The 23,851-nt window shown below is 43.1% G+C and overlaps 2 protein-coding genes across 3 annotated transcripts in view; both read right to left on the bottom strand.

The window, feature by feature from the left end:
* Positions 1–1,447: 1,447 nt before the first annotated feature.
* ADRA2B (adrenoceptor alpha 2B) lies at positions 1,448–3,473 on the bottom strand. Its single transcript, XM_088470860.1, has 2 exons — positions 3,341–3,473; positions 1,448–3,059 (listed from the first exon to the last, which is right to left on the bottom strand). Exon 2 carries the CDS (start codon positions 2,833–2,835, stop codon positions 1,663–1,665), a length of 1,173 nt encoding a protein of 390 aa, XP_088326986.1. The 5' UTR covers positions 2,836–3,059; positions 3,341–3,473; the 3' UTR covers positions 1,448–1,662.
* A 314-nt stretch (positions 3,474–3,787) lies between these two features.
* ASTL (astacin like metalloendopeptidase) overlaps positions 3,788–23,851 on the bottom strand; it is a 45,089-nt gene continuing 25,025 nt past the window's right edge. For both annotated transcript variants that reach the window (XM_088470858.1, XM_088470859.1), the window contains exons 9-12: positions 18,108–19,502; positions 17,902–18,030; positions 4,187–4,320; positions 3,788–3,930 (exon numbers count right to left, since the gene is read on the bottom strand). In XM_088470858.1, the coding sequence (XP_088326984.1) occupies positions 3,850–3,930; positions 4,187–4,320; positions 17,902–18,030; positions 18,108–19,502 (1,739 nt within the window). In that variant the 3' untranslated portion in view covers positions 3,788–3,849. The remainder of the gene's footprint in view (positions 3,931–4,186; positions 4,321–17,901; positions 18,031–18,107; positions 19,503–23,851) is intronic.

Raw genomic sequence — 23,851 nt, 5'->3', positions numbered from 1 at the left:
TCTTCAGGTACCCCCCACTGGGTCATGTGCTGATGCTTTCCTACAGTGATGTAACACAAGGATGTATGCAGAAACATAGGATTACTAGAGTATAGCATACTTACAGTACATAGCGATACATGCTAAAAGAATGTGCTCTATCAGTGCTCACAGCTACAGCTGTACTATACACTTCCATTGAAGAGCAAACAGGTATGTGATGGAGGCTCATCATTCCAACCACTACATGTTTGTAAATCTCTGTACTAGACAGAGAAGAGTTCTTATGATCTGTGGCTGAGAGCCTTCTCCCTTTGACCTATTATGGACAAGACAAGAAATTCAATTACTCTCATACAGAGATCCAGAAAAAGAAAGGGGTGGGAGACCACCAGAGAAAATAAAATAGTAGGACACTTAATGGTTAGAAAATAAAGAGACACTTGATATATGTAGGCAGATAATGGTTTCATTATACAGTCATATAAAGTCTGATTTGCTCTGTCACAATGGTAGCTGCAAACATTCTAAAGTGTTCACTATTTATCTGGCTTATAGGTCTAAGAGCAGGAAGGTCACAGACTTCTGAGAAAACAAGTACATCTAGTTTGTTTATTGGCACATGTGCAGTACAAACTAAGGGGAGGAGAGGTGGGTGAATTAAAAGTACAATCACACAGCAGGACAGGTCTTTAAAGGAAATATCCCCATCCTGAGTGAACTGAAGCTTACTTGTAGCGTTCCAGCATTCTATAAAAAAAAAAAGAAGTCTTATGGTGCGTACAGCCGGGACGATAGATAACCTTGTTCAATCTCCCAGGTGTGCTGGACGATCGATAATCCAGCACACCACCTACTCACCAACGACTATAACGTTGATCGTGGGTCCCTATAGTAACCTGGTCGATATCAACCAGGTTGGCCTGTATGCACGGGAGATTATCGATATCGACCATACGTACCCATGCATTGCAGGTCGTTGGAACTATTAAAATTGATATGAACGATAACTATATGATAGATATCATTATCGTTCATATCGTCCAATTCAATCGTTCCGTGTGTACGCACGTTTAGAAAGATATGAATTCCAGATTACAGTATATCCAAATAGGAGCAGCCAATAACCCATTATTGCCACCAGTTAATCTGCCCGTGTACACAGAACCATATGTCATGATATTTGTATGTAGAATGCATTTCATTTAATATACCAGATGTCTAAGAAGATTGAAACAAAAAAAAAAAAAAAACTTCTGTTTTAGCATCTATAACATTAGGTCACATGTGCATCTAAGATTACATAGTTTAAAACCAACTTTGCTTGCCAGACGTGAAACAAAAAAAAAAAAAAAAAAAAAAAACAGTACAGATGCCCCTATACTAGGACGCTGGTCTGAATGCTAAGAGAACTGTAAGCCACAGAAAGTGAAAGCACAACACTTTAATAAGCATTTGCAACACCAGATGAATCTCACAAACAGCTTTATTTAACCAAGCTCAGCTTGGGATGGAAATAGTATGTGGAGCAGACATTTCCAGTCATGAGCAAACATGAGTAAAGAGTCAACAGTGATCGATTTGGTTTCATAGAATATAACATATAGCTCTGTATACATCTTCTGTAGCTCCTTTTCTCATAAGTCTAATAAATACAGGGGTCAGGACCCCATGCTTTACTGGTCACCAAACGGAGTGTGTCCAGTGACTGCACAGAATACGACGGAAAGCCTTTCTGAAGTCCTGGTTGAATATTGTATATATAACTGGATTGAGTGAGCTGTTGCAATATCCTATCCAGAAAAAAAACTGAAAGACACTTGGCGGGATGTAACAAAGTTCAGGGCAGATGGCCCCAAGGCTGTAGGTGAAAAAGAAAGGAAACCAGCACAAAACAAATACCCCAATGACCACAGCTAGGACAAAGGTAAACCTCTTCTCTCTGTTGATGTGGCTTTTCTTCTTGGTCATGTCGGAGTCTTTGGACTTTTTAGGCAGCAGTATAATGCCTCTGGTGGTGATAACGGTGTCCATAACAGGAGGCCCATGGCCATTAGGGTCTCTTGTGCTGCTATTGTTCGATGCGTGGTCATGGTTCTCCTTGGGTGCAGACAGAGATACTCTAACACATGGGAGATCAGTATCTGGCTTCTGTGGCGTAACGTCCCCTTGTGACTTTTCCACATGGTTTTTAGTGCTGTTTCCAGTTAATTTACAAGTCTTGTCTGTAGGTCTAGTGTTTTTCTTGCTCCGGCGTTTGGCAATGAGATAAATTCTGAGGTATACTAGAATCATGATCAGGCAGGGTGCAAAGAAGGAGCAGATACTGGAGGAAAGGATGTACCACGGTTCCTCATTCAACTTACACTGGGGTTTGTCATTTCTCTGGTCTTCCTTCTTGCCCTTGTAAATCAATGGAGGCAAGGAAATTAAGGCTGCTAGAGTCCAGACTATTAGGATAATGCACTTTATCCTCCTAGGAGTCCTCTTGGAGTTATACTCAATGGCTTGGCTGACCGACCAGTACCTATCCAAGCTTATGGCACATAGGTGCACTATGGATGATGTGCAGAAGAGAACATCAAGTGCCAAGTACATCTCACACCAAGTATTCCCAAAGTACCAGTATCCCATCAGCTCATTTGCCAAGGAGAAGGGAATAATGAGAGTGGCCACGAGGATATCTGCTGCAGCCAGAGACACCAAAAACAGATTTTGTGGAGCTTTCAGCGATCGACTCGTCAGAACGGCTATTATCACCAAGACATTACCGAAGATTGTGAAAAGGATGAGGAAGGTGATAATTGCTGCTATAACCGCAGTAGCTTGTATGGAGTAGGAGAGGGGGGACGCCATTTCTCACTGACCACAGTAGTAGGTAGGGCTTCCAGGACAGTAAATGTCTAGGCTATGATAATATGTCACCGACAGTTTCAGGCTCCATCATGCCTTCTTAGGATGTTGGTAAAAACTTTAGAACTTCATAAAAAGTTCAGTCACCCAGGCTGAGATTCCATACAGTCATGTTCATGTAGAGTTGCATCCAAGAGCTGTAGAAAATCTCTTCCCCTTGTTATCGGCTATGAAGTAAAAGAGGTCTTGATCACACTTCTCTCACTGAGGTGAGAAATGCAGATTTTCTGTGCTTTTAAAGTACTGAATGTTTTGCTTCCCCAGCCCCATTGAGTGATGTCAGACACTCCACAGCACAGCCCATTTTCTGGAAAGGTGGGAGGGAGTCACACACACACACACACACTAAATCCTCTTCGCTACACAGAATCCCTGATTCAGCTACGCATAGCTTTTCTTCCTGCTGTTTATTTGTTAGAAGAGAGTGAAGTGACTGCATATTACTTACCAGACTCATTCCATCAGCGTTTAGATAATAGAATATGGTGCTCCAGATAGACCGCAAAGAGAATAATGCAATCACTTCCAAGATATATACAGAGAAAATCTGAAAAAAAAAATTGCTTCCTTTTGGGTTGAAGAGGCTGTACAAACTACATACCACCTGTCATAGCTAATAACACATCTAGAAAGTGTCGTACTGGTGCAACATATACAAAATAATTTGCACTGCTGTGTTGAAAAAGTTGAACAGTTGAAGAATGTGTGCTTGGAAGACATGTTAATGGTAAGCACTGAGCTTTAACCCCTATAGCGTCCTGGCTGGAAATTCAGCACCAAGGATAGCTCAGGTAACTTTACATCATCAGCTCCCTCTACTGGCTAGATGACGAAATATTACCTTATTTAAAAAAAAATGACTAAAAAAAATAAACCACCCAGGACCACATGCAAATCCGGTTAAGTGTTTATTACACTAGTAAATGGAAGGGAGCACATACAAACAGCAACTCTGTGTTACCTGCACTTCCCAACAAACAGGTTATCAATGACAACGTTACTTTCACTTGACGGACTTCTCTTTCCTTCAACAACCACCTAGATGGACAGAGAATTAAAATAAAACAAATAAAATAAGTGAAATATTGCACATACCCAAGGTTCAGTTTGGGATATAACATTAAAGTAATTTAATTTTAACGCTTGAAGCATCAGCATCTATCTCTGATGTATTATAATTTCCAGTCTAATCTATTGACAGCACATTCATATTATAAATTGATTTATTTGCAGCTCAATTTCTACATTGGACAGCACTGCAGTATATGTTTATTCTCTATAACAGATTACTTACCCGCAGATCATGGGGGTGAGGATGTGGTGGTAATTTCAGCTGGGCTTTAGTCCACCTAACATAGTCTTGTCCTCCAGTTGACCACAAAAGTGTCTTTTCCCCAGTGGAAGATAAGATATAGACATTTAGTCTGCCTGTAAAGGAAAAGGAATGGCATCAGATTGAGCGTGCCATAGTAGGTAAAGATAGCTCTCAACACTTATCAAACTGTCTTTATAGAGTGTCACAAATGGTCCACAGCACCGTACAGAGGGAAAAACCAATACAGTGTAAAACAGTACAATACAGTAGACAAGTAACAAATAGCACTACAAAACAACACAGCTACTGATACAGGGGGTACAATGGAAATATTAATCATAGGCTGAAACCTGTAGCTATTCGCGTGGGCGCAGATTACAGTTCTGGCAGTGACGTGCTGTAAGGTCAATGGCTGGGGAGGCAGACATGGAGATGGGTCTGAGTGCTGGGAGCCCATCTCACCCCCTACTCACTGTAACTCTCCCCTCAACTACACTAAGCTTCAGGTGACCATTGATTCTCCTACCTGCATCACTGTCTTTCCTTGCTGCTGCTGACCGAGATCCAATCTCTAAACTTCCTGGTCACATGACATCCAAGGTATCCATCAGTGCTCAATGCACACACACCCCTATACTCAGAGGCATGCCTCTATTAGCTCTCTTTCTGTGCAGCTTACCACCTGAGGTCTGGACCCACCCCCAGCTCTGCAAGCAGTGTGACTATACATAAGCGAGTCTGAGCTGTTGCTGCCTCATCTCTCATCTCCCTGCAGTCCCAGGGAGCTCCACAAAGCTGGTGAGTGTCAACTATAGAAATGATTACAACAAACAAAGATGTTTACAAGTTATAAATATTTTCTTTGTTTTACTCTAATCATTTTTATATCATCTCTCAAAAGTATGACAAGGCAGGCTCTGTCTACCCTGACAGCACGTCCCTGGGTTCTAGTTCATAGGAGTGGATTCCGGGGGCAGAGAGCCCAAGGAGGTAATGTAGAATAGCTGGTGTGCAAGAAAAGTAGGTAATGAGAACAGGAGAGAGGGTGGCCCTGCTCATGGAGCTTACAGTTTAAAGGGAAGGGAGAGACAAAAAGAAGACATAAAGGAGTGAGCCAGTGTAAGGGAAGCTAAAGGCAGGAGTGAGAATTAGAGAGTACAAGTGAGGTATACTAGGGATGTAATCACCATCCAGGCGGTCGGGATGCCAGCGTTCAGAATGCCGGAATCCCGACTCCAGAATTCCAACCGCCTACATCCAGATGGTAAGTTTTAGGGTTAGGCTGTGGGGAGGGTTAGGCTACTTACCTTCAGGCATTGGGATTCTGAATGTTGGGATGCTATTGTCTGTATTCTAACCACTGGCAACCGGGAACCCCGTACAGAGCCCAGTAGACTACATAGTTACATGATTAATGCTGGGCATCCACTATACAATTATCTGTCAGATATTTGTCCAATCTGGCTGGTTGGAATAAAAACCTGGTAATGTATGGGAGCAAGTGACAATCCATCATATGGTTTTAAACACTGAAAAACAGACAAAAAACAAATTGTTCAAATTGGTTAAAACACACACGAATTTAACCTATGTGTCTGAACGACAATTTTTGTCTGTTTTCCAGTGTTTGTAGGCAAATGGACAATTGTCATTTGCTCCCATACATTACCAGGTTTTCATTCCTACCAGCCAGATTTCTAACAGAAAATTGTATAGTGGATGCCCAGCTTAAGTGGTGGACGGATAAGCTTTTATGAGCAGGTGAGTTTTCAGTGCCTGCTTTAAGCAATATTTTAAAGATTCTGATTAGTAGTAACCTTACATTTGATTTCAGAATCATTACATTAGGAACATTTTATAATGTGTAAACAGATAAGAGACAGGATATCATTGATACATGTCCATAATGACCATACAATACCCCATAGACTAATCTGCAGTATTCTAATCTGAAAAACAACATGGGTAATATGCCATGTATAATGTATGAACAGCTATCTTGTTAGAAGAGAATGTCATGGTCTTAGTCCATAAGTGAAATTGGGGCATACCAATAGCTATCACCCCATAAAAAAAAATATCTGAAGGATATCCCCCTGCAGCATCTGCTGGGAATACACTATACAATTATCTGTCCGATATCTGTCCAATCTGGCTGGTTGGAATGAAAATCTGGTAATGTATGGGAGCAAATGACAGTCCATCATATGGTTTTAAACACTGGAAAACAGACAATAAAAATTCTAATTGGTTAAATTTGTGTGTTTTAAATTTTAACCAATTTGTCTGAACGACCATTTTTGTCTATTTTCCAGTGTTTGTGAGCAAATGGACGACATGGGCTCCAATACATTACCAGGTTTTCATTCCAACCAGCCAGAAAGGACAGAAATGTATGGTGTATGCCCAGCATAAGCCACAGATGTAGCCTTGTCTGTAAATGGTTTGTGGCTAAATGATCATAAGAAAACACTTTGGTTATAACAAACAAACAAACATCAGCTTCAATAACTTTGTGATTACTTATTGGTCCTCAGTGGAAAAGCAGCGTTGAGTCCTCTTGTTGCAGTACTGACGGAAGCCCCTACTACACATTTACATACCTGCCCTCATCTGTAGGTAACAGTTACCAAATAGGAAATATTCTCTGGAGCAGGAGGGCTCCCAATACACACACTAAAGCCCGATGATCTAGTTTATGAAGCCCTTCCGGTTGGAACTGAATCAGCCTTGGGTATTACAGGCATCCATCTAGGGATTCAGGGGCAGTTGTGGGTCTCAGCGCAGATGGTGTTCACAGCAATATGAATGGTGAGCGATTAATATAATGCCAGATGTCAATTTTAATTAATTTACTATACCTTTAGAAAACTATTCCCTATTCTCTTATGTGCATAAACATGCCCCCATTAGGGATATTATATTGGGCCAATCCCATTCGGTGCGATCTCGCATGTGCGAGTCATCACAGCAATGGCCGCACTTTATGGCAGCCTGGATTCGCCTAATATTGCTCGCATGCCCCATAGGGCTACGAGCAAATTTTTTGTAGATCGAGGTTCGGGTTGGGTAGCGAAGGGTGCGAGATGCGGTGCAGTTGCTTAAACACCATTGCAACGGCATAACGCACCCTTCGCACCTAATTGGATTGACCCCTATGTGTCCAATACTAGATTCAGGAGGAACTTCGTTTATACCATTAAATTTCACCTAAAGCCAATACAAAATTAGTCAAAAGTCAACAGACATCTGTCTTAGGGTGCCCAAATAGGCAAACATCAAGCAGAGGTGTCTAAAACACTGGTCTATACCTCCACCGTTACACCAGTGCATGACTTGCGTCTTTGCAGGGTGGCACCGGAGGATTGAGGTTTTCAAACATCACATGTAGATTTGGACAAGCACTATCTATAGGGGTCTAAGCTGAGAAGAGATCAGGGGACGGGGATACAAGATGTTACCAGGTCAAGGGATTTTCTTCATCTTAGACCAGCTACTAGTGCAGCTCCAATCAGTTCATATATTTGTGCTCTGAATTGCACTATAGAATGCCCCAAATTTAGTTTTCTTCACTAACCCAACGGGAGGGCACAGACACTACTACTGGGATTAAATTAGCTTTAAAAAAAAAAAAAAAAGGGTGGGCACTTTGAGAACAGACAGTACTCTGTCAGCCAGGGTCAGTTCTTAAAAGGAATCTGTATATAATGCCGGATAGCGGCCGCCAGTATCCTGACTACATCCTGTTCTTAAGGGGTCTTTTGCACAAAGGACGGTGGGTCTGGGCTCTTCCCAACATCCTCCAGACATGGTGCATGCACCAAAAATGGAGCTTCAATCTATTTGTAAGCTATGCTATCCTATTACCCATACCCCACCATGAACCACACTCCTGGAGCTGGACTAGTATGTGTTTAGCTCTTTTATAATGTATCCTCAGCCAGCCTTATTCCCCAAACTGCATGGTTGTAATGGTGAACATTTTATAGTGTCGAAGCTGGATTATTGGCTGAGACAAGATCAGTTTAAAATTGAATCGCAGTGACACAATCTTGCGATTGGCCGCAAGACGCCATCTTGGAACTGAGATAGCAAGACGCCATTTTGCGAATGGCCGCCTAAGCGCAATTTTAGATAAACTCACACTTTAGTACATGTGGCGATATTACTATTAGCATCATGCGATTGCATCTGTGACCATCGCCATAAGTTAAGGCGATTCACCAAAAGCCCATTTCATGACTTTACGTAGTTTGGGTGCTCTGGATAAAGCAGGGCCGAAACCAGGATTTTTGTCACCAGGGGCAAGACAGTAATTTGGTGCCCCCCCTGGTAATTCCCCCTGCAGCAGTGCCCCTATAGTAATGGCCCCTGAGGTAATGCCCATATAGTAATGCCCCTGTAGTAGTGCCCCCATAGCAATGCCCCTGTACTAGTGCCCATATAGTAATACCCATGTAGTAGTGCCCATATTGTAATGCCCTCATAGTAATGCCCATATGTTAATACCCCCAAAGTAATGCCCCTATAGTGCCCACCATACAGTAATGCCCCTGTAGTGCCCATGCTCCCATATTAATGCCCTTGTGGTAATGCCTCTGTAGTGCCCATGCTCTCATAGTAATACATCTGTAGTGCCCATGCCCCATAGTAATATCCCTGTAGTGCCCATACAGTAATGCCCCTGTAGTGCTCATGCCCCCACAGTAATGCCCTTGTGGTAATGCCTCTGTAGAGCCCATGCCCCAATAGTAATGCCCCTGTAGCGCTCATGCCCCATTAGTAATGCCCCTTATTGCCCATGCCCCCATAGTAATGCCCCTGTGGTAATGTCCATGTCCCCATAATAATGCCCCTGTAGTGCAGCTAAAAAACAAAACAAAACAAAACAAAACAAAACAAAACAAAAAAAAAAAAAAAAAAAAAAAAAAAAAAAAAAAAAAAAAAAAAACTTACCTTGAACCCTGCTCCTGCATCCAGCATCGCGTCCGGTCTGCTGGCTGCTCCTCGGAACTATGGGGGAGACATCATTACGTCTCTCCCATAGTGCCCGTGGGGAGAGCCGGAAGCTGGAGTTCGGGAGAGAACTCCAGCCTCTGGCTCCGGCTACACCGCGTCGCTGCAGAGAAGGAGCCGGGCGCCCGGTGGTAATAAATATTACCAGCGGACGTCCGGCTTGGAGCCGCTCTGCAGCACCGGGCTGGAGGTCACTGGCACCAGGTGCAGCGGCGCACCCGGTACACGTGCACCTCCAGCCCCCCCCTAGTTGCTGCCCTGGATAAAGTGTATATTATTATAATTCCCCTAAAGGATATATTTCAGAAATGGCTGTACAGGATGTCAAAATTCGATTGCATTAGCTGACCAGAGCAAATGGCCACGTGACAACTAGCCTGTGTAGACAAGCTTCCTGGACATAACGTCTGCTCTCACTCCAGGTGGCCCTGCTCGAATACAGCAAGAGGGTTGTTTGTAGCACCTTACATTATCAGGCTTCCTACAATAAAATACCTTCAAAGCCAAGAGTGTTATCTGAGGTTTGGGTCTTGTAGCTGTGCTAATTTGCATTTACACAAGAACCTGGGAGAACAAAGGACTGTACTTTTGAGCCTGGGAAGGGTGGGGGCTGCTGAGAGAGGGGGGCGGGTGGAACTATAAGGCTCAGCATTCCACACTGCTAGGTGTTCACTTAGTTTAAGTGAGATTTAAGTGCACCATTTCTCATACACACATTAATACACACAATTGCGCTGGTAACTAATCGCATATTAGCGAATGCATACGATCCTATATGAAAACGCTGTTTATTAGCTTCATGCGCACGCGTCTGCCCCAAGTTAACTAGCGTCTTTACATCACACCCGCATACTTACACATTACATATTCACATAAAAGGTTTAATAAGCTTTAAAGTATAAGATTTAAGTTTGTTCATTTAGCATAAATGCTGTGAAATAAAGATTATTTGGTAACTAAGGTTTTATACATAAGTAAGCAGTGATTGGTATTGTACTGATGCGTACTCTTTCAACAGTATTCTGGTACCATAGGTGTGGAGATCGCATCATGCATTCTCAACTTATGGACCGCAGAGACTTCAAGCAACAAAATGTACATTATATGAACAACTGCCAGGATGTTGCATGAGGCAGGAAACCAGAGACCCCCAGTTGTTAGAGGCTGGGTTGTGTATTTGAATCAACCTGTTAAATGCCTTGTAACATATGCCCTCTGCGTTACGACCAATGGTATTAGCAACAAACTTCTCTATTGTGCTGTTTATTTCTGGGGGGTATAAATATGCTCTGACCCTGGGTTCCTAGTCTTTGTGCTGAATGCTAATTGACGAGGGGTTTCTTGCTGATGCCTAACATCTGGACCAGAGAGCGCTGCGTATGTATAATTGTACTTGGGTCTGTATAATCTCTTTGCGCTAAGATTATATGAGGATCATAGCATGTAACTGCTGTACTTTTACTTGAATAATACTTTGTGCTTTGGAACCACATGTTCTAAGTCTGGAGTCTATTTACTGGATGACTGCGTACGCAAATTAGCGTCATCCTTAGAGGTTTATAGGAAGGATATTAGAAGGTATAGGCAGGGGTATAAAGAGGTTCAAAGGCAGTATCCTTAATAGCGACACCAATTGTCACTACGACTGCTAAATCTGCAGACCTGCAATATTCTTGCGTGGTTTTGCGAAGTGTGACTTCAAACATACCAAGCACATTTCAAGGTGCACAAAACAAGTTCCACTCTATGGAAACACCCCTGTAGTAGAATACTGCACTTAGGTTTACAGTTTACCAGATAAATCCAGAATGGCACCCTGGGTAGCACTAAATGGTTACATTAAATGCTATCCTACCACTAAGACCACTCTGAAATCATAAGGGCACAAAATTAGTTTGATTACATTTGAGACTTTAGTGATTTGAAAGCATAATTCAACATGTAAAAAAAAAAAAACTAGAAAATTTTTTGTAGGAGTCCAAATGAAAGGTGTAAGGAGTCCCATTATAAGAGGATCTCTGAGGTGGTGGAGAATATAAGAAAGCCTTTTGTGCGAGGAGAAAGCAGTGTATGTCCCTGTAAGTGCAGCCCGCTCAACTTCCCATTTAAATTCATCTCACATATGAAATTTTGTTTGCAATTCAGTGCAAATTAAATCGCACAATCCTAATCCACATTTTACGAGTACTCTATATTCACCTAAGCAAATACCACTGACCAGTGCAATCTTCTGCCCTGCCTCATACACTGACATTTTAGCCTGGAATTGCCAGAAAAACAAATGCACTTGCAGAAAAGTGGCCATGTATTACAATGAGAGAATGCGGGCTGAAGGGTCACACTTTTGCAAGATCACTTTTACAGAGCCTTAGGTCTTTCCTGTGGTCCCTACCTGTGGATATTTGGTGTAGAGAAGGTAATCATCCATTGTTGGAGGCCATCAGAAACCAGGTGTCTAAGTGACCATCATTGCTACTGGTGTCTGCTTATATTTGGGAGATTACTTCTGACATTGGGCCTAAGTCGGTGTTTAACTCTATGGCGATTTTTATGCAGTTGAGCAATCAGTGGTCTGCACATGTGTCACTACCGCATCGTGCACGCACAGCAAATTGCTATTGAGCTCGATGTGAGGATATTCTAGCAGTTGATTTACAGGAAGATAGTTTTGTGGGTGGTTACAGGGAGTTCCTGCCAAAACGCAAGCGCGTTGGGCCGTTTTTAGAGCGTGTCAGGCTGTTTCCTGGGCGTGTACTAGCCAGAGTCTGCGATCGAGCACACAGAGAACAAAGCTCCAGCGTCCGTTACCTCAGCCATTCTGAGTGACCATAGACTCACTCCAGGAGTCCATGTTTTCAGGATCTGCTTCCCTGTTTGTGTACACAGTTGCGGGCAGCTGTGAGTGCTCCGGTGGGCATCTCAATACAAATTCTGCCGGCTGATGCATTGCATTTTTTAAACATTGTTAGGCGGCAAAATTCACAAATGCATTTGCATTAGCGTGCAGCTCTGAATCAGGTCCATTGAGCACATTCAGGGTAACCTGCATCATCAAATCTAGGCAATTATATGGCAGATTGCGCTCTTACCAAACAGTTATACACTATGTAGACAAGTGATTGGTCAATGACAGCAAATAGATAAAAGATTTTACCGACATCGGTACTTTGTAGGCCCACCACGTGCAGCGATTACTGCAGACACCCTTCTTGGCAAACTGTCCACAAGTTCCTGGACAACAACAGGCGGTATGTTTTGCCATTCCGCCTTATATACAGTGACCAACTGTGACTCTGAAGGTCGAGTCGGCCTAGAATGCAACTGTCGCTCCAATTCATTCCTAAGGTTCTCAATGGGGTTAAGATCTGTACTCGGAGCTGGCCGGTCCATCCAAGTTACCAATCTTCTGTATACCAGTCCAGCGTCACCATGGAAACATGACAGGTGGTATTGTCGTCCTGATATAAACATTTGTTGTTTCTGTAGAACTGCAAGTGCATGGGCCTCTCTACTAAGCGTTCTTGTCAAAACCACCACATTAGTGGCCATTTGGAACTTGTGTGCAGTGGTATGAATTTCACTTGCACGGGGGTGTCCGAACAGTTTTGTCTGTATAGTGTATAAATCCACCAGAAAAGGGATGAGAGCCAATAAGAACATCGCACAGCAGAGCTTTGTTTTAATATTACATTGTACTACAATTGAATCTCTTGTATAGGAAAGGCTTTGTCAATTAGCTGACAAAGACCTCTGAACACAGGTTTGCCTGCCATTATCTGCATAGAACCTTAACACTGCTCCATTTATCATTATGGAAAGGAAGTGGGGGAAATAATAATGTTCTCTGTGCAATACCTCCTGCCAATCTATCCTACTAATTAGCTAAAGAAAAGATTTGAAACAATTACCACTTAAAACTCTTTATACACCATTCAAATCGCATGGATTTAAGTGATTTCATTGTTCCAAAAAAAAAAAACACAACATTTTTTACATTCATTTAAATGCTAATGTGTTTTTCAGAGTACATTTTGTAAATCTAGCAGCGCAGATCATTCAGTCATGTGCAGTGTTTAAATGAGTGGTTACAGATTTGTAGTGCGCCTTTCTCTAATAGACACGGTTACATTGCAATTTGTATTCACCTCTATTTCCCGCAGGAGGCTATGAAGGTGTACAGATGGAGCAGAGTTTATTTCAGTGGATTGCTTACTGTAGCAGAAACTAATACAGTATTTGCAATTTATCAGTTTGAGATTTTTTTTCACAGGATCACATGGACAATTGTTGCCAGTGGGTTAAAAAAAAAAAAAAAAATAGATTTCTACATGCCTTCAGTTTTAGTACCTGAGAGTGAAAAGGAGATTTGAAGAGTCTATACATGGGGCCTGATTCAGACCCGCTCGTGAGCACACAGCGCTCGCAAGCGGGTCGATTTTCCCCCACTGCCTCTGGTGTGCGCATGCACGAGCCCCAGCAAGCAACGGCCGCTCCGGGGCTCACTACAAGACGGGGCGGCTGTCGATGCTGACAGCTCGCCCCGTTTTGTAGGCGGGGAGGGGGAGTGGCTGCACAAACGCAGGTATTCCCTTAGGAACACCTGCCGTTTGTGGGCGGCAATACTGACATCACTCGTGATGTCAGTAGTGGACTTCCTGCTCTATTAGAGCAGGAAGTCCACTTGGGCTTGCGGGAGCAGAGACCCTCCCACAGGGTCTCGACGCAAACCCAATGGATGCGATAATCGCGACCATCGCCGGGCCGCTCACACTAGCTGTGGGTTGTCACCCACAGCTTTGCGAGCGGCCTGGAGGCCGAAACTATAAAAAATAACGCCCTGATTCAGAGCGAGCGCCTCTGAATCAGGCCCATAGTCCTTAATTGTGTAACAGAATGGCAAACAGACCTTGAACTTAAGACAGGTGTTGTCTGTAACAGTGGGCACATTAAGCATTCATTATGGGCCAAATACCATTTAAAACAAGATCAGCAGAAAATATAGCTTGGTAAGCAGCACTATAGTATATATGAAGGGGGTCTTTTCCTGTTAAATGCAATTCGACTAAGGCAGAGATCCCTGCGATGTGTATCTGCGCTTAGTGTTTCTGCAATGATTGACCAATGATTCTGAGCATCAAAAGTAGTGATGATGGATTCCCCTCAGACGAATTGCAGATATGAAGGACATATTTAAAGATCCTCACTTTTTAAAGCCGAGTATTAACTTAGAATTGATTCTTGTTAAATAATCATACTATTAAATCGCATGCAGTTTTCTTTGTTAACATCACTTATATTCGCCAATAAACTGTATATCTATATTTTAATATAATAGACTCTCAGAGTAAATTTACTGATTGCCATTGAATCATATAAAGATGCAAAAGGGGTATATTTACTAAACTGAGTGTGTTTTTAGAAGTGATGTTGACCATAGCAACCATATTCTAGCTGTTATCTTCTAGAAGGTGCTAGTTAAGTGTGAAGTAGAATCTGCTATGGCCAACATCTCCAATTCTAAATACTCTCACTTTAGTAAATATACCCCAAAGGGTCACAGCTATCCATATAAGCATTGTGGTCATTGACTGTCAAACAGTGAAGACAGTTCATATAAGTACAGGCACATACAAGGCAGCCCAAATAATTAACTGCAGCTGGGAAAACAAAGGGCAGGAAGGGCCCAACTTGCAAGAGATTTTATAATCTAGTAGGAAAAAGGGAGTGCTGACATGAGGAGAAGGTACGGCTCTGAGTCTCTCCAACAAAGAGTGGATCATTAAAATAAATGTTAACAGTGGGTCGCCCAGCCTTCAAGTGGAAGGGAGTTCCATAGATGTGTACTGCTGGCATGGGAGAAGTCTTGTAGGCATAATGCATTATTCACTGCAGTAAACTACTACATTTGTAGCCAATTCTCTGGCCTGCTCCAGTCCTAAGTGCCAATCATGCTCACATTAAACCTGAAAAGCCAAAGGATACAGTTACTGTTAAGTCCCAATTTTAGACCACAAAACTGCAATTTCCACTTTTTTTCTAGTCTCCATCAGAGAAGATACCAGAGTTACACACTGTGGAAGTCTTGTATGACTGCTATTCTCATATAGGACGGGATGTACTAGGGTACATACCGCCAGTCACCGCAACCTTACTAATCAAATATGTGATTAGTATCGTAAAGGACAGCTCTTGCGATAAGAGCTGCCCTTTGCTAAGCAGCAGACGCCAGGTGACTGGGTCTCCGTGGGACCCCACCACATCTGAGCCTCGGGAACTTCCTGCTGGTGACTTGTGCAGGAAGTCCCGGGCTCCTCCTCCCTGCACCCAGAAGATAATTTAGGAGGAGTAGGAGGCAGATTACCCAGGAGGAGCACGGGCCGGCAACCAGGACACTCGAGTGGGGGGCCAGTGCTGGGCAACGGCGAAGAGTCGGGAGTGGGGTGCGGCAAGAAGCCCATAGGCTTCTATAGGGCAACACCAGGTTTTTCTGGCGTTACCCTCTGCACCGATAAAAGGGTGGCTAGAGCTTAGTACATATGGAAATGCGGTAAAACTGTTTTTTTACTGCATTTTTCCTTTAGTACATCCCGGTCCTAATGAGAACAAAGTAGTCAAATATGTTATATGCCACTACCTCAAAATTGCTCAACTCTTCCCTCCTTCTAGGAAAACTTTGGGATGTCTATAGCAGTGATAACCATCTCCCCCTTTAATAGCCGCAAGACCAATTTATTAATGTACCATAAAAATATTTTTCTCCACAGAGACTGGGACATAGACTTATGCCTCTCTTCCACCAAAAACCCAGGTCAGACACCATTTATACAGCACCATCGATCTGGATTATTCTCAGGTCAGCCCCATTCACACTGAACCTGGGTCTGCCCTGCTAAACTTGTGAGCTCATAAAAAGTGGGAGGCGACTGCTTCACAACAATCAGCTCATTTTAGGCATGACCCAGGTCGGATAACCCGGGTTGCGCCATTTACACTGCACCATTACCCAGGTCCATCCTGGATCCGACCCTGGTAGCTACCTGGGTTGGATTGCTGAGTCACTTGACCTGGGTTACCCTTTTACACTGAGGTGCAACCTGGGTAGACCCAGCAAAAACCTAGTGTAAAAAGGGGTATAAGATTACCTCCTTTCCTACCCTTTTGGAGTGTCCTGGGTCTGGATTTCTGCTCCGATTTTGAAAACTTATTTCAAAGGACTCAAAGTCCTCCAAGCCTACTCCCCACACTGATCCAGACATGAATTTGTAGATTTTCTGGATCCAGAAGATCCACTTAAAAATTATATGGATATGACCCCAAGAGTTACCCAACATCTCCTTACACACTCCTTTCCTAAGACACAAGATATAAACAAATACCTGACCCTCACCATTATTTTACCCCATATCCACTAATCTGTGACTGGCATTCCATTGACTAAACCATCCCAGTTTCCATCGTGTATGCTGTTTCCTAGCTTATCCACACCCTGAAACCCCCACAATTGTTACACTGGTGTATCTTACAAAACCCACTATAATCCTTAACCATATTTAGCCTGAGAAAAGCTAATAAGAGTTTCCAAAGCTTCAATAATCCTATACAGCAACAACCATTCCTCCTAGTCAAACACTTTAGTTGCCAGTTACACTACCACTCTGCTGATTTGTTGCCTCTTAAATGTTAAGTTAATTTGGGTAAGGTCACCTATAGGTTTCATTACAGAAGGTTTTCTTTTTGCACTATAACTTATATTGAGAACAGCTGTTTAATATGTTTTTGCTTAATAGAAAAGTAAACATGCCGATTCATGGTCGCTTTGTAGTGAATTAAAACATTTAGACACATTTATGAAGGTGTGTTACAAAAGATAGTCAATAGGTCGACACCAGATGTCGAGAGGCAATAGGTCAACAGGGTCAAATGTCAGTCAAAAGGTCTACATGGACTAAGGTCGACAGTCAAACGTTTGACATGGTAGACAATTATTTTAACCCTAACCCTCCCTAGTGTCTAACCCCCTCCCTAGTGTCTAACCCAGATGTTCCCAAACACGATCATCAAAGCACCCCAACAGTTCAGGTATGAGAGATCTCAATGGCTGAGCACAGGTGGTCTGAGGTACTAATTAAATCACCTGTAATCAAGCATGCATATCCTTAAAACCTGGACTGTTAGGATGCCTTGAGGACTTTGGGAACCTCTGGTCTAACCCTCCCCCTGGTGCCCAACCCCTTCAGTAAGTGCCTAAACCTAAAAATAATGAAAAACTGTAAATTTGTGTGTTGACCATTTGACCCTGTCGACCTATAGACTGTATCTAGACACACTAGATATCCTATCCAGATGCCTATTCATGTCAGGTGCTGACTGGTTACCAAGCAAAGGTTATAGAAGGCCAGAATACAGGGTTCATTTGTTTTGAGTGTCAAACAGATGCATTAAATCACTCTAATAGGAGTTTTTCCCTGCATAAAACAGGATAAAAATGAGGATTAAGAGTATCAGTTGGGGGAAATGAAGATAAAAAAAAGGGGACAAGTCCCATGTGTATAGTGATGACTGTCTTAGTTTTTCTGGGATACTCTACATGTATTTTACTCCTAGAAAATCCTCTAAAACAAATGAACAGTATGGTCAGGTCTCCCTGTAAAGTGTCCATCCACACTAAGGTAACTCACCCATGATACTGTGTCCAGAACCATACCAGAATGACATACAGCTGAAGGGCTGTATTATAGAACTCAGAAGTAAAGCTTTCTGTTCTGTGGATACGCCCTTAGAACTGCTCTTTAGGGACAGATGGAACCCTAAAAAAAGATAAGACATTTTAATTTTTTAATTCCTTAAGTCTGAACCACCATGAAAGTGAAATGTGGAAACTTACCTCCAGGCCTAAAATAGCCAGTGTGAGGATTCAAACTTCCCCAAGAAAGATTCCAGTCAAAATCATCATTCATACTTTTCCATCCACACAATCCATGTTCAAACCCACAGACAAGCTCAGGGTTGGTCTTCACCTTTGAACTTCTTCCCATGTATGGTATTTGCCAATTAATTTCACGTAATGCTGGCAGAGATTCAGAAGCTGTTATTTTGAAAAACAAGTTATGTAAGGCACTTCTACTTTGCTTAATCTTATTCCCCAGTGTGAGCACAACATCTTTTCTTGTGTTGCTGTGTGAATGAGTTTGTTGATTGGCATTTTTCCATCTTTGAGATCGTTCAGTTCTAGAGCCATAGGATTTCCCCGATTTTGAAGCAAGTAACGACTCAGACAAGGACCTCTTCCCAACTGTTTCAAGAAGCTTCTTGTTTAGGTTGGTATAAGCTGGATCTTCTGGATAAGTAAATACCTGAATATGTGCAGAACCATTCCATAGGTCTTCACTGGTAGTCTGCTCTGGTGTCAGAGTGCTTTGGGAGCTTGCAGGAGTTTGAGTGGAAGTGTCTTTTATTTCAAGGTTTTGCATAGTGCCTATTCGAACAGAGGTCTGTAATAGATCAGTCAACGAATGTGCAAGAATAGTTGGCACCACTGTAGCGATGACTGATGTCTTCATTGCTGATAAGGTTCCCTGCACAATTGCATTTTCATTGCTTTCCTTTATTTCTTCAGTAGAGTTTGCTGATGTAAAGGTTTCTTCTAGTTTCTTAGATTCAGGCATTGGTGTTCCTTGGACAAGACCCAATGTAGCTTCAGTAACAGGAATCCCTCCTTGAAGTCCCGTAGATGCAGTCGTAGAATGCTTTTTCCTATGTTCATTGGAGCAACCAATTACAAATTTAGCAGTCCGACTAAATTGTGCAGATTCCTCCAAATCTCCAGGTATAGCTAAGCCAGTAACTACCTCAAGTGACGCATTCCAGACATCTCCAACTCTTGATTGAAGCTCAGATTCCACAGACATAGCCATGCTTGTAGCAGACCAGGGTGTGGGCTTCCCACTGCTTAAGTTAGGACTACTTGTCTCTGAAATTGATGGTGTGCTATTGGAGTTTAAGGCAGGAGCAGAAACGGCATGAAACATGGTCTCTTTTTCAGAGACTTCATTCAATGTAGTTTGGGGCTTGGATAGTTCAGTGTAGGAAAACGTGGCAGCTTGGCTGATCATGGATTGTTGACTGGTGGGCGAGGGTTCAGATTTATTAGTGAAGGGCTGGATGGTAGCTGGAGTGGTTTTGCTAAACACCACCTCTGTGAGGTTCACATCTTCATTGAAGGATGTTTCGGGACAGTCATACGCAACTGGAGAGTCACGTGTCAATATTTCATGGTCACCTACAAGAGATTAATACTCAGAAAATAAAAAACAGTTTCATATATTTGATAAGAGCACAGTCAAATCATTGCATATTGTAATTGCTATTTATTACGGTGCTTAGACCTGACATACATGTGCAGCAATCAACAAGACCTACTTTTAGAGCATTTTCCATCTGTTATGCAAAACTTTGATGGAAGCAGTGTTGTGTAGTCAGAGCCGTAACTAGACTTGTTGGTGCCCTGTGCCAGAGAGCATTGGAGCCACCCCCCCGCATCATTTTTTAAATAAGGACATGATAGTGCACCTGAACGAGGGCCATGGCCTCATGGGGAAGGGCCAGGGAAGAGATAGGGGTACTCCTGGGGCAGCCAGAAGATGTTGGGGATAAAAGAGGAAGCTACAAGTGAGAATGATAATAAACAGGAAAATGGGCAGGCCCAAACAGCGGCCTCTGCCCTGCGCCATGGCACTGGTTGCACTACCCTAGTTACGGCCCTGTGTGTAGTCACCAAAACACATACACGCACACACACACACGCACACACAGATCAGTCATATGAACCAACACCTTTATTAGGGATGGAGTTAACCAAAAAAGCAAAACTGAAAACAGATCTAATACAATAAATTGGGCTCACAACAATTTACCAATTGCTTGCAAGGTCGATTTTACTTTCTACATCACGTAATCTCCTGACCTTGGTGGTGGCTGTCTGACTCTGGCAGTACGACTGCCAGTAACAGCGTTGATTGCATCATCGCTCAGTTTGACCCAGTCAGACTGGAACTGTTCGACAATCAGCAACTTCATAATTTCTCCAATTATAAGAAGGAGATAAGTACATGGCTCTCCATATGCATCCATGTGTGGGTATTACAGACCTTTCTTCTCTAGGACCTGCAGTGGCAATGAAAACCTGGATTGACCTTTCTGCAGAATTACAGGTTCTCACTCCAATTGAAAATTAAATTCAAAGTTCAGATCCTTTGCCGTGTAAAGTTAGTCAGTGTTTGTCCTGCCCATGTGCCGTCACAGCAGTGAAAATGACGCATTGGGATTAGGGATCTGCAACCAAGTAACAAGCAGTTTTCCCTGCATTACTCTCCCATGCAGTAACTCAGCAAGTGAACTCTGGGCAGTGGCATGGAAAACCTTGATGCGCCCATTGCCTTATTACTTAATTTTCTCAGTTTGCCTTTTCTTGCATGACTAATGCGATAAAACATTGCACCTGTTCCTGTACACCACTAATGGATTTGCGCGCTATATCTTGTGAAAAAAACGCTAATCAAGAAAAAAAATTAAAAAAATTCAAAGGCAGAGGAAAGTGACTGAGCAGCTCCATGCATCCCACTACGCAACAATTTACACTGCTGTGATTCGAGATGAATACAAATCCTAGGTCCCCAGTACACTACAAGTCTGTTGGTGCGCATTTGCATTGCAAAGAAGATGCTAAAATGTGAAAGTCTGCAACTAGCTATCCGTGGTGCAGCATCTGTGTTACACCACACATCTCACGCCGTAGGCGCAAAAAAAGATAGATGAGGACACATCTGTACTGTAGCAATTAACATGATCAGTAATTAGAGGAGTGAAATGTTTAGCAACCAGCAACGTCAATAGCAAGTTTCTCTCATGCAGTGTTATCGGGAAGAAGCTGGCTTCAGTGGTGGCCTATGTGATGCCGCTGTCATATATTTGACAGGAATAACTGCTTTAACCATCACACCCATGCCCAGAAACCAATAGGTCACACAGGCATTGCTTGGTGCTCACAATTCCTTGATGAACGACGTGCAAGCTGTGTGAAGTGTGCCTGCAGCCGGTCTGGGACAAGATGGCCGACACCTCTACCATGCAGTGATCGTTCATCTTTTATCCTAAGCATAGTGAGGAGATTGGCTCAAGACTTCTAGAAAATCACACCTATCCTCTTGTCAGAAAATCACGTAATTGTGCTTCAATGGCGGAAAAGCCGGAAACCTAGTAAATGTATTGAAAAGGCCATAAACCATGTAAAGTAATAAAATTGCCGGAAACCATATTAACGGGCATATTTAACAATTTTTACTAAATTATTGTAAAAGCAGATGTTTTCACACTTAAATGTACTCTAGGGCAATTGTAGGGGAATTTGTGAAATTCTCCTTCAAACCCTAATTATCAATTTTTTTTTTTAGTAAGCAGATCACATGTCTCCTAACTAATTGTATTTCAGATTTCCTCAGATTGAATACATTTTATATTAAAAAAAAAAAAAAAAAAAAAAAAGGGAGGTCTTGAGATATCGCCACCTGGAGATGACGTTATTAACAGCAGCGGCTCATATCCTCTTGAATGAGGGGCGCTGCTGCTGGTCCAGCCAGGTCCCAGCACCTGCGCAATGGATCTGGCAGGCATTGGGATTGGCACATGTACACAAGCAGCGGTGGCCCCATGCATGCGCCTAATTCTGACTTCTAGGGACTGCATCAGCTGCAACCCCTAGAAGCCAGGTAGGGCTGCCCGAATGGCACAGCAGCAGCTTACACCAGAAGCCGCTCTCTACTAATCGCAGCCTGGACGGGCAGTCACAGGAGGAGAAAACACCTCCCCCTGTAGCTTGCTGTGCGTGACTGGCAGGTAGACCTACTAATGGAAAGCCACTGCCAGTCACGGTGCAACTGGCTCACTGAGGAGATTGATTTTACTGAGGGAGGCTGTAGACCCATGGGAAAATCCGCCATGGGTTACCAGGTCTTTCCCCCATTTCAATGACTCCTGCTCTGCTCTGACAGAGCAGGGAGTCAGTGCCTGTGATCTGCTTTATGTCTAATAGCACCCCTATAGGAGAGTAGGTTAGTTAGTACATACCTTTAGTGCAGTCAGGATCTTCACTGGTGCCGGTCTTCCGGCATCGGGATTTGAACCGCCGGACATGTGTCTGGCAGTAAATCATACCGATCGGATCACCCAAGAAGTGCGGGGGAGAGGATTTGCAGACGGAGATAGCTCTGTCCCTGCATGCAATATTTCATACATCCTTGAGATGCGGATTGTGATAAATATGCCCTTGAATGTATTGAAAAAGCAGGAAATCATACTAAGTGCATTGAAATAGCCACACACAAGAGCCAGATAAAGATACGCACACTTCAATATATACACACTGAACTCACAAAAAAAAAACCACGCTATATCTACACTAGAGTTATAGCTTTTTCAATGCATTTACGATAATTTCCGGGGTTTTTTTCATTACATTTACTATTGCTTCTTATTCAATACACTTTACATGGTTTCCGGATTTTACTCACACCCTTCAATGGGACAAACAAAACAAGAAGCATTGTGTTGCCCTGAAGTAACGGCAGGGAGATGAGCTATCACAAGCATGGCACAGATATGTAGTCAGACTTCCAATCTAGTCAGACACCAGAAAACGTAGTTGATCAAAGTCTGCAGCAACAGTGTAAGAGGCTGGTTTGAACGGATATGTAAATGACAATCTAGCTAATAGTCTGGCTTGGCTTTTCCCAGTCCGTTAGATACGAATAGTATTATCAAAACTTAGATCTGTGCACAAAGTAAACTTGTGTTTCCAGAGGTAAAGGTCTCCCCTCTTTAGTAGCCCTCATACACCCTTGTGCTCCTTTTCCCACTTTTAAGCACTTTCTTTTAGTGTCCATGAGCAAAGTAAATGCAACAAGCCTTTCCATGTGGTCAATATGGTGCGAAATATGTGCCCACCACAATCTGAAGCATCAGAAGAAGCAATTGCAAGTAAAGAAGATTTAAACAATAGATTTGACAGTTTTGAAGCTATGTTGTCCAGCAGCTGGCAAGTGTAGGCTTGTGGTGCCGTAAAGTAGTACCCAAGAGGCTCCACTACTAACTAATAAATATTGCATAGAAGAAGGAGACTCCAAGGAAAGGCTGCAATTAGTGGCGTCATAAGGGGGGGGTGGGCCACACCCAGGTGACACCAAAGTGCCGACTCCCCCCTCAGTGAAGGGAGTCGGGTGCTGCACTGTAAAATTATGTGCAGCACTCGACTCCTGACAATAAGGGAGCCAGCACTGCCCGCAGAGTGGTCCCTGGGTGCAGCCCGCATCTCTGGGACCCCCCCTCCACCCGAGTTTTCCAGTTACAGGGTTTGGCCTGTGAGACCATGCCACCTTTCGCAAGGCTATGCCTTTCTCTCAACGCACGGCTTCGCCGTGCTCCCTAAAGGCCTCCCCGCACCAGGTGCAATAGCGGGGAGGGATGCCACTAGGTGCAATGTCTACATGCATGTGGCCAGAGTGCCCCTGTGACTAGGGTTGCCACCTATCAAATATACCAGGGCTGGAAAAGTCTTCCTACTTGCCAGGTCTACTA

Source organism: Taudactylus pleione, unplaced genomic scaffold (assembly GCF_031769625.1).
Source record: "Taudactylus pleione unplaced genomic scaffold, aTauple2 ptg000105l, whole genome shotgun sequence".
Taxonomy (NCBI): Eukaryota; Metazoa; Chordata; class Amphibia; order Anura; family Myobatrachidae; genus Taudactylus; species Taudactylus pleione.
The sequence above is the reverse complement of the archived record's forward strand: the minus strand, read 5'-3'. Positions and strand labels throughout refer to the sequence as shown.